The following is an 11278-nucleotide window of genomic DNA, read 5'->3' as shown; positions in this document are numbered from 1 at the left end:
GTTCGGGCCATTTTTCTCGATCATTCGAGATAAAAGTCTACATATAATTAATTTAGGTTCAGCAAGTTCATATTAAACTCTTTTTCAGGCCTTGATTCGCTTCGAAAGATGTCGTGATTTGGAAATTGGCTGCGAAGATTTTCAAACTTGGAATGTGAGCAAAGAAATTTGTTCGTTTTTCAAAATGAAAAATCAACCCTGGAGTATATTACACGATACCATGAACTTACATCGTTTTCTAGAAACCTGTCCTCGAGTAGAGAAAGTAGGTAACTGATAAAAATTTTGATGAGTGCTTTTAATATTGTACCTACCTGTTCATGTCCCATGAGAGCATTAATGTACCTGTTTGATAAAGTTATTGTAAGTATATTGAATAACTTTTATTGTTTGCAGGGAATTTATGAAGTTAGAGATTTGTGTTTTGATGATGCCATCAAATGGTTGTTGCTGTTTTATAACGAAGTGCCTAAATATTATTGGAAAGTGCACTCGTACTTTTATAATCAGAAAAATGAACTAGAATACGAGAATCATGTGCATGGTCGTATTTTATCGTACACTAAACGCAACCGAACTCCTATTTCGCTTCCTTGAGGCTTGATGGAATAATTGTTGATTATGTATACGTACCTACTTACTTACTTACGTTCCTGTTCCTGGAATAATATTTTACCTATATAATTACTTACCTACCTATTCAGTTTATCTAATTGTTAATTTTTGACATTTCATTCGCTTGATTTCTTTTCAAAACAAAAGAAAAGCCGGGCAATTTAGTTTATTCCGGAGTTTTGGAGTCGATTTGATGTGTCGAGGAAAATGGAGCATAAAATTGAATTTCAATTTCGTATCGATGAAGGAGAAAAGGTCAAAGTTTGCCGAGTCCTTTTCAATCTGTTTCGATTCAGCAGTGATTCAGTCGTTCTCGAATGATCTGTTGATTTTGAGCGAATCGTTCGCAAACGAATCACGTTAACATTTTGATCATAACATTGAAACTGTCAACTTTCGTAATATCATAGTATAAATACCTGATATGATTTTTAAGTGATTCATTCGTTCGCGAACAATTTTCTCCTCTGGGCAAGTCAACTCGTTCGCAAACAAATCACGTGCAATTTTTGATAACGAGATTGAAATGTAATGTCTTTTATACATATTATGTAGGTATACCTAATTTGATTTTTCGATGATCCATTCGTTCGCGAACGATTTTCTCTTCAGAGCAAATCGTTCGCGAACGAATTACTTATTTACAAATTTTGTATTGGTGGATTAAAGAATGTTTCGTTATATTTTTTAGTGTATGTGCAATCTGATTTTATTTCGAAGTGATTCGGTCGTATTCGAACGATTCAACAGTTCTGAGCGAATCGTTCGCGAACGAATCAATTCCAAGTTTTGTGGATACAAAATACAAATAGATTTTGTAAGTAGGTAATCAAACGTGTAATGTTTTTGTCTGGTTCGAGTTTTGGGCGGTTCATTCATTCGGGAGTCATGTATCGCTTGTTACCAAGTCGTTCGCGAACGAATCATCTTCAATTTTTATCAATGGATTTGGAAAAAGTTCTATTTTTCTACGTTCAACTTCAATATGGATTTTATTTAGAAGAGATTCAGTCGTTCTGGAATAATTTGTTGATTCTGAGCGAATCGTTCGCGAACGAATCGAGCCAAGTTTTTTATGATTGAATTACAACTGTCCACTGTAGTCGTGTCATCCACACCTTATTTAATTTTTCAGTGATTCATTCGTTCACGAACGATTTCTATTCTGTTAGCGAATCGTTCGTGAACGAATCATTCACAAAGTACATTGATGAGTATGATACAATTTTCATGTGACTGAGTCGTACTCGAATGATTAATCGTCCTTTTGAACGAATCTTTCGCAAACGAATCATTTTCAATTTTTAGCAATAGATTCGAAAAAAGTCTGATCTTTATTCTTTGCTCGTCAAACACTAGAACTGGTTGTAGGATTCACGATTCAGTTCAGTAGCGATTGAATGGTTTTCGAATGTTTTGATTCCGAGCTTAATCGTTCTCGAACGAATTGAGTCTAGTTTTTGATGCAGGTATAAAGTATTATGCGAGATTTGGATTTTTTCAGTGATTCATTCGTTCGCGAATGATTTTTCTTCTGTGAGCGAATCGTTCGCGAACGAATTAATCGCACTTTACGTTGATACATTGAAGAATATTGTTTCGCTTTATGTTCTAGTGTGAAATTTGATTTCGTTCTGGAATGATTCATCGTATTTGAACGAATCGTTCGCAAACGAATCTACTCTAATCTTTGTTGATATTATGTAGAAAAATATTTGTGAATCAATCTTTACTTACTCAATATTTTGTTACTAGGTAATGAGTTTTTAATGTTTCATCTGGTTCAATTAACTAAGTAGTGATGTTGTCGATTCATTCATAGAATTTCGAATCTACAGTAATATGTATTTATCATGATGAAAGTCAATAAATAAATACGCTTATAAATAGATATAAAACTGCAATCTAGGTTGGTAGGCTACCAATACCATGTATATACTGAGTACTTCTCGGTATAGATTACCACACTATCAGATTCTACGATAGCAATATTAATTTCTTTATGAGATACTTATCAACAGTTTCAAAGATTCAAAACACGTGTTAAGAAATCTGTTCGGTAGGTACCTAGTTAATGAGATAACGTAAAAGATGGAAATTATGCTGCGTCTCATGTTCGTTTTGATGTTTTTAGCTATGAATTCTCTGCTCTTCAAACTGCATGGTAATTATCTTTGAATCTACGTAGGTATTTTATTTGTAAGTCATCGTCGTCGTTTCCTTATAAGCGGTAGGCCTATTGGCCTGTCTGCTGTGGTGTGGAACTTGTTGAGGATGATCCTGAGGTATCAGTGAGTTTCCTCCTTGGTCTCCCTCTGCTTCTTTTCCCTGTTGGTGTATATTGGAGGACCTGTTTTGGTGATCTTGTTTCCTCCATCCTTTTGACATGATTTCTCCAATCTTTCCTATTCTTTTTTATCTTTTTCATGACTGGCATCACTCCGAGATCTGCTGTTATTTTCTCAGATGGGACTCTGTCTCTGAGAGTCACCCCTGCCGTTTTCCTCATGAACTTCATCTCAGCTGCCGTTATTCTTCTTTTATCAGATTTCTTCAGTGCCCAAACCTTGCTTCCATAAGTCATCATTGGTATTGCTAGGGTATTGTACACCTTCAATCTTGTTTCTTTTCGCACCTTACTGCTTCTCAGGGTCCTATTTATTAGTCCTGTGACTCTCAGGAACTTTGCAATCTTTCCACCAACATCTACTTCTCCCTGGTATGATATCAAGTTTCCCAAGTATTTGAAATTATTGACCTGTTCAATGATTTTTCCATTTATTACAATCTTGCTTCTTACTGGTTCATTTCCTTTGAAGGCCATTGTTTTTGTTTTCTCTGATGATATTCTCATATCATACTTTTCTGATGTCTTTGTTAGATTGTACATTGATCTCTGTAGGTCATCTTCTGTTTCGGCTAGTACTGCTTGATCATCTGCGAAAAGTACTGTTGATATTTCCTGCCTTCTGTCTGTCTTGATTCCTTTTGGTTTCATTTTCTGCCATTCATTCACCATGTGATCCATGTACATGTTGAATAAAACACAAGACAGTGGGCATCCCTGGCAAACTCCCCTGTTTATTTCTGCTTGTTCTGAGAGTTTATTTCCAATTCGTACTCTTATTCTGGTGTTCTTATAATGCTGTTTATTACCTTTCACATTTTATATGTTATCTCTTCATCTTTTAGCACTTCAAACAGTTTTTTTCTATTAACCCTATCATATGCTTTTTCCAGGTCTATAAAGCACATGTGTGTTTCTAGGTTGTATTCGATCCTTTTTTCCATCAGTAGTTTTACTGTAAAACTTGCATTAGTGCATGATCTTCCTTTTCTGAATCCGTTTTGACTTTCTGACATCTTTTCTTCTGCATGGTCTGCCAGTTGTTTTGCCAGTATTTTTGCATATACAGTGGCGTCGCGATAAATGAAAATTCAAGGGAAGAAAATTTTTGTTTCACTTATCGAGTTTTTCACATACAAAGGTTTCAGATAGAGAGTTTTTTTTTGGTCAATTTTCACTTATCGAAGTTCAGATAAAAAAACGAAAAACATGAATTGAACAATAAAATTTTCTGATTTTCATTGATCACTTTCGAATTTAGTTTGATCAGCCAGTCTTAAAACAGCTCACAGGTCATCCATGCCTTCTTGTTCAACACATAATCCAATGGAAACGATTTGACTTTAGCAAAACATCGAGGCTCTGTTTCACTTATACAGGCTGAATGAGTCAGTACCTTTCAGTTAAAGAGGTATTTTCACTTATTGAGGTAAAACGCAGACAACATTTCACTTATAGAGGTAAACACGATAATTTTGGGATAAATCCTAGTTTCAGTTAACGAGTTAGCCTTTTTTCACTTATTGAGGTTGATTTACACGTAAAATTGGTCCAAGGTGAAGGGAAGGAGGTTTTTATTTCACTTATTGACTTTTTTCACATATCGAGGTTTCACTTATCGCGACGCCACTGTATCTTGTAGCAGGTATTGAGTAGACTTATTCCTTGGTAGTTTTTCAGGGTTGACATATCACCTTTCTTGAACAGTGGTATTACAATTGCTGTTTTGAATTCTTCAGGTACCTTTTCTTCTTGGTACATCCTATTTAGGAATTCCAGCAGTCTTCTTTTGAATTCACCACTTGCGTATTTGTACAATTCTGTTGGTATGCCATCTTCTCCTGGAGCTTTTGCATTTTTTGCTGTTTTCAAAGCCTCTTGTAGCTCTCTAAATGAAATTCTGTCTTCTGGTTCTCCAATTTCTTCTTCTATCTTTATGTCTTGTGCGTTTTCATCACTCCAGAGTTCTTCAAAATATTCCTTTGCATCATTGATTTTTATTTTTGGCAAACCTACTCTTTCACCCTATGGGCATTTAGTAGTCCGTTTTTTAAAACGCCTGTAAACGGATGACTATCTGGCAGTATAAAATTGGGTGCTGACGGCAGTAAAATTTTGACGCTAATCTGGCCGCTTTAGCGTCAAAATTTTACGGCCGTCAGCACGCAATTTTATACTGCCAGATAGTCGTCCGTTTACGGCAGTGTTGTCATAACGAAATTTTTTTTTCGTTACGTTATATCGTTTCGTTTCAGATTTGTGAAATTTTTTGTTACGTTATTTTTCCGTTATTTCGTTGCACAGATAATTCTGTTACGTTATGTTTTTCGTTTAACGTTATTACATCATTTTGTTTTTCCGTTATTTCGTTATTTCATTTTGTTTTTCGTTATAGCACAAAAATGCCCAAATTGGGGGTTTCTCTGAAAAAAAAAACTGAAAAAAGTACAAGGTTGGTCAGTATACCTAAAGTGTACCTTCATTTCTCAGTAACTTTATGCAATTTCATTCCAACTTTTAAGCACTTTTCTCTATTTTTGTAACATTTTTTTAATAGGTGAACTTTTATGTCAATTGAGCCACTTTATGCAAAGTCAAAAATGAGCCCTTTCTGTCCCCTTTTCTACAAAGTTTGTTCAAAATTCCGTTAAAAGGAGGAAAAATTTAAAAATTTGAAAAAAAGTCTTACCTATAAAAAAAAAAGTAGGAGTTCAATAGGAGAATAGGACTAATGGGGCCAGTATAGGACCTGTTAGACACCTTGATTTTTCGATACATGTGTATATTTCTGCTCATAAATTTTTACATCAATTTCATTTTCAAGTACAGTATTTTTCAATTTTCAAACCAACTTTTTCAATTTTTTATTGATTAATCATTTTTTAATCATTTTTCTGATTTTTCCCAAAAAATTGAAGAAAAAAGCGAAAAAAAAACGGAAAAAAAACGAAAAAATAACGGAATTTTTTTCGTTTTCCGTTTCATTATAGCATTAAGATTTTTTGTAACGTTATAATTTTGTTACGGTTTCTTCTGCAACAAATTTCGTTTTCGTTTATTGTTACATTATTATAACGGAAAAAATTCCGTTTTTTTCCGTTTTTTCGTTACGTTATGAATAACGTTATGACAACACTGGTTTACGGGCATTTACTGTAAACGCGCAGTCTGCCGTTCACTTTCAATACGTTTGACGGTTGAAATTTGAATTGTTTGAAGTGTGATGAGTTCAGTGATAGAGCTCAGTGAATTTGATTTTCATCTTCTCAGTATTTGAAATTTACTGGTTGAAGATGAAAATTAACTTCACCACCAGTTTTCTTATCACACAACACACATCACATCTCAAATAATTCAATTTCACCGGACATAACGAGTTGAAAGCGAGACCAAACAATAGGTAATTTTGGGTGAACTGCAATAGTTTTGTCTGAAACATAATAAGAGCAAACTCACAAACTGCACACTTCACACAGTGTGTAACTTGAGCAACTTACCTATGCAGTTCACCCAAAATCAGTAAAAGAACACTTGAATAAACAGGCACTACATAGAAACACATTACATTTGAATGATTTGAACTAAAAAACAACAACAATACATTATGCCAAATGAATTTCCGAACCCAAGCACTATACTTGTACTTTGCACTTTGAATAATTCGCGAATTACGCAATTTTTGAACTAAAAACACCAAAAGATTACGCGGGAAACAAATCTCTGAACGTAACATGTGACGATCAACAAAAAAAGCGTTCATAAAAATTGAATCATAAGACATTTTAAAAAATCTACTATCTACTCATAGCAGTACTTATATTAGCAGTAAAAAAACATCACCATTAAACAAATGATAGAAACGAACTGACCAAAAAAAACCATTGACGAAAACTTATCATGTAAACCAGACGCAAATCTCCACATTAAGAGTGTGCTTTATCTGTAGATAACTGAGGAGCTGGATATCAAAACGCCGTAAGTCCATTTTGCAAAATTTTCAGAAATGAGGAAAAACTGTGGGGGGGTCGGGGGGAGTCGAAGGGGGTCAAATGTAGTATCAGAGGAAAGGGGAAGTCACCATGACCTCAAAACATGAAAGTGCCCAAATTTTTGAGAACCGGGGGGAACGTGGGAAGGGGGAGAAAAAAAGTTACTGCATTTTGATCTGAAAAAAGACAGTTACTGCGTTTTGATCTGAAACTTGCAACAAAAATCACGCACATTTTATATCAAAACGCAGTAAATACACCGGCACTCTCTTACTGAAATAAAAACACATGGGTAGAGAACCATTTTAATGATTATTATCTATTAAATAGTAAAAAAAATATTCAAAATTAAAGCGCCATTTGCCATAGTGACTGAGTCATGACACAAGATTTTGTTTTTTATGTTCAGGCCAAGTGTGATTATGATTGAACAATATGTTGGAAATTTTTTAAAAGTCTGTAGTTTCATTACCAACAGTAACCACCTTCTGAAATCAATGTTTACCAACCTTAAAACACAAAAAACGCTAAAAATAGTGTAGTTACTGCGTTTTGAAGTAAAATTGCTGGTTTTTACTGCGTTTTGAAGTAAATCTCAACTTTGAGTGGGATTTTCGAGGTGAAGCATGGCAGATGGATTTACGACGATAGCTGCAATCGATTCCCCGTTGAATTTTACATAGGAAAACACTCTTATCTCAATTTTCATAAAAATGGACTTACGGCGTTTTGATATCCAGCTCCTCAACTACTGACTAGCTTCATTCCTGGAAATCACATGGTATACATGCAGATTGTTATATTGATAAGTTTTGAACAGCGGTATACCCGTAGAAGAGTTTCCAAGAAATTTGATACTACAGACGTCTTTATCAGAAACGCCAAACAAATATGCGGCATTGCGGCTGATAATTGCAAAGACGGCAGTTTTTTAGAAATCAGTTGTAGGAGCGCAACATTATGAGACCGCTTTTTCAATTGAACTGCCGCGTTGACGTTTTCGTCCATGATGCCACATAATTTGTTGGCGCTTCTGAAATAACGGCCTTATATCCGATTTATTTTGCCCATAGGGCATTAAAATTTGTGTCAATTCTCCTTATGATCTTATACACCTTTGGCTGTAACTTGTATGTGTCATGCTCCAGGAATGTGATGAAATTTTCCCAGCTCTCTCTCTGTAATTTCCTGGACTTTCTCTTGACTTTTGCCGACTGTTTTCGATATTCTTCACAATCAACCTCACTTTTTGAGCTCATGAATTTTCTAAATGCCTGTCTTTTCTTTTGAATGAGTTCTTGGATTTCGTTGTCCCAATTCTTTATTCGCTTTGCCCAGATTCTGCATAGAACCATTCCTAAGCTTTCTTTTGCCGCTTTTGTCACAATGGATTTGATATTTTTCCATTCTTCTTCTATGTCCTGGCTTTTTGGTATTTCTTCACTTATGATGTTCATCAGTCTCTGGTACAGCCATTGGTTGGTTGGGTCATCCAGGGCTCTTGTGTTGATTTTCTTTTCATTTTTCCTGGCTGGTATTTTTGTTGTTTCCATTCTCATTACTCCTTGAACAAAATGATGGTCAGTGCCTATTTCTAGACCCCTGTATGTTCTTACATCCAAGAATTTCTTAGCGGCGTTTTCATTGGCTATAAAATGGTCAATCATTGAGCTTTGTCCTCTTGTATTGCTCCATGTCATCTTGTGATCTTTTTTGTGTTGGTAGAATGTATTCATGATTCTCAGTCCGTTGAAAGTGCAAAAATCTATCAGTCTCTTCCCATTTGTATTCATTCCTTCTGTTCCATACATACCAGTTACTGTCTTTACCCGCTTATCTCCTACCTGAGCATTCAAGTCTCCTGCTGTTATCAATTTATCTTCTGGATTTACTGCTTGTACTGCCTTCTGTAGTTGCTTGTAGAACTCTTCGCTTTGTTCCTCTCTTCCCTCTTCTGGTGCATATACTCCGATTATTGTAAGAAAGTCTTTTTTCAATCTCATCCTTGCTGATACAATTCTTTCATGTCATATGTTGTATGAGTCGATGTTTTCGCGGTGTTTATTATGTATGTGTAACATCACTCCGCCTGCAGCTCTGGTTTTCTTATCAACTCTACTGTAGATAATGATGTAATTTCCAGATTCGATTGTTCCACTTCCTTTCTTCTTTGTTTCAGACATCACCGCAAAGTCTATATTTCTGCTGCTTAGAATTTCGTTTATTTCTGCTTCCTTGGCTGCATATCCTCTTACATTCCAGTTTCCGAGTTTGTATTTTTTTTCATTTGCGGGTGTTTTTATTTTAACCAGGGGTTCACCTCCGCCTGGGATCCCATAGTTCCATCCGTTTCTTGTTGTTTGTGTATTTTGAGTAAGGTTAATTTTCGTCTGACTTGGTTACCAGCCATGCCAGATATATCACGGTGATAGGGCTGCTATCTAGGCCTCCGTGCTTGCCTGGTCCTCTTTTAGTCGCCTTTAACGACAGGCAGAGGGTACCATAAGGATATTCTTAACCCGTCCCTACACGGAGTTTTATTTGTAAGTGCCTACATTAAATTATTTTTTGTTACAATCCATTCTTAATTGCCTCGGCTTGATTTTAGGGAGCAATATGTATGTGGCAGGAGTTTCAAATGATGTCACTACTAAAGATTATCTATCCATAGAATATGATCAAATGTTGAAAGAAGACTCTCTCAAAAACTACTTGAAAGATTCCTTGCGTGTACATGTAAGTACCTATTTCAAAAAAGAAGAAAAAACACTAATAATAAACCCAAGCCTATTTTTTAGGTGTACTAGTTAGTTGGGAATTATAAATAAAAATTATACATCCTATGCTGTCAAAATAACGCTAACATAACTTGAAATATTTTTTACAGCAAATTTCAGACTTTATTTGCGCATGCGGTTTTATACGAGATATGTACATGGAACGTCACGACTCGGCCAAGTGTTTTTTCAGACAAACATTTGGTTTTCTGAAACCATGTCGAGAAGTATGGAAATTTTACGCCAACACGACCAAAGAAGATTTCGGTTTGATGCTTAGAGGACACGTCGATTACCCGGAATACACCACAATTCTGCAACCAGACGAGTACAATGATTTTGCTCATGCAGTCTGTAAATCGTATAGGATGTGTACCTATCATATCTACAACAATCCCAGAACAGTTCAAGTTATTGAAAAATTACAAAATGGTACTCCACTTACAATTATTCAAATGCTTCGACGTGAAAAAAGAAATTTTCTATTTACTACTGCTCAAATGAACCATATTAATAGTTTTATGATCGCATCGGGGTTTGGATCTTTTCCATTTTTGACGTTTATCAGGAATGATGTGGAATACGCAGTTCCTCAGTTGCAGAATGCTACCGATCGGTTAATGTGTCTCATTCGTGAAAAGAAAACAACGAGAGTCTAAATCTAAAAATAAACTATACGCTGCAATGACTACACCAGTTTCTCCAAAAAAACTACCAGGTTCTTTTGATAGGAGTGGAAGTCGGTCATATTCGTGGCAATTATTTCAACACTTTCTTACGCAGACCCTCGATGTATCAAATTTTACGATTGTGGTCCTCAGCGAAATTGCGTAACATTTTTCACAGCATGCTCACGCAGAGTTGACTGGTCAATATGCCAAGAATCGTTCTTTACAAATCATTTGTGTGCATAGAGTGAATATTCCGATGACGATAATTTCCTTCAAGTATACCTAAATGCGTAGATACCTATAATTATTCAAACTGAATTGATTAGATACACACTGATGAGTGTAGGTTATTTTTCTCTAAGAGATACTCGATTTCGTATAGGTAAGTATGTAATTATTTTACGAGTATTGATAATTCCAAACCTTTTTTTACGTTCTTGCATGTGGAATAAAATGCAAATAAAATTATTCGATGTGGTGTTCATTCTATTTTTGACATTTTATTTTCAAGGTCAAGCTACAAGATTACATATAAATAGTAATCGTGGTACTGATCTGGTAAGTAGGTATATACCTACAGGGTGGCCAGAAATATCGGGTACCCCTAAGAAAGTTTTTCATTAAAAATATAGGTTGGCAACGTGAAATAGATGCATATGATTGGTGGAATGTTATCTCTCCAGTCCAACAACCAATCATGTGTTATCATTATTATCATTCACTGTGACCAACCGAATGATTTAGTCAGAAAACTTTTTTAGGGGTACCCGATATTTCTGGCCACCCTGTACTTACCAGATAGGAACATGGGTATTTTCACTCATTTTTTTCATTTTATTACAACAAGGTACGTGAGTACCTAAGCTACAGTATGATCAT

General features: G+C 35.4%; 1 protein-coding gene across 1 annotated transcript; it reads left to right on the top strand.

The window, feature by feature from the left end:
* The first annotated feature begins 2646 nt into the window (after positions 1–2646).
* Positions 2647–10888, top strand: LOC135838954 (uncharacterized). Its single transcript, XM_065354786.1, has 3 exons — positions 2647–2779; positions 9560–9687; positions 9839–10888. Exons 1-3 carry the CDS (start codon positions 2707–2709, stop codon positions 10385–10387), a joined length of 750 nt encoding a protein of 249 aa, XP_065210858.1. The 5' UTR covers positions 2647–2706; the 3' UTR covers positions 10388–10888.
* The last annotated feature ends 390 nt before the right edge of the window (positions 10889–11278 follow it).

The sequence above is a fragment of the Planococcus citri genome, chromosome 1 (genome assembly GCF_950023065.1).
Source record: "Planococcus citri chromosome 1, ihPlaCitr1.1, whole genome shotgun sequence".
Lineage (NCBI taxonomy): Eukaryota > Metazoa > Arthropoda > Insecta > Hemiptera > Pseudococcidae > Planococcus > Planococcus citri.
Note: the sequence above shows the minus strand (reverse complement) of the source record. Positions and strands in the feature narration are given on the sequence as shown.

Coding starts and splice junctions, on each gene's coding strand:
- LOC135838954 (XM_065354786.1), top strand. CDS start 2,707: ATGGAAATTATGCTGCGTCTCATGTTCGTTTTGATGTTTTTAGCTATG. Junction 2,780..9,559: donor TCTGCTCTTCAAACTGCATG/GTAATTATCTTT, acceptor GCTTGATTTTAG/GGAGCAATATGTATGTGGCA. Junction 9,688..9,838: donor AAGATTCCTTGCGTGTACAT/GTAAGTACCTAT, acceptor TATTTTTTACAG/CAAATTTCAGACTTTATTTG.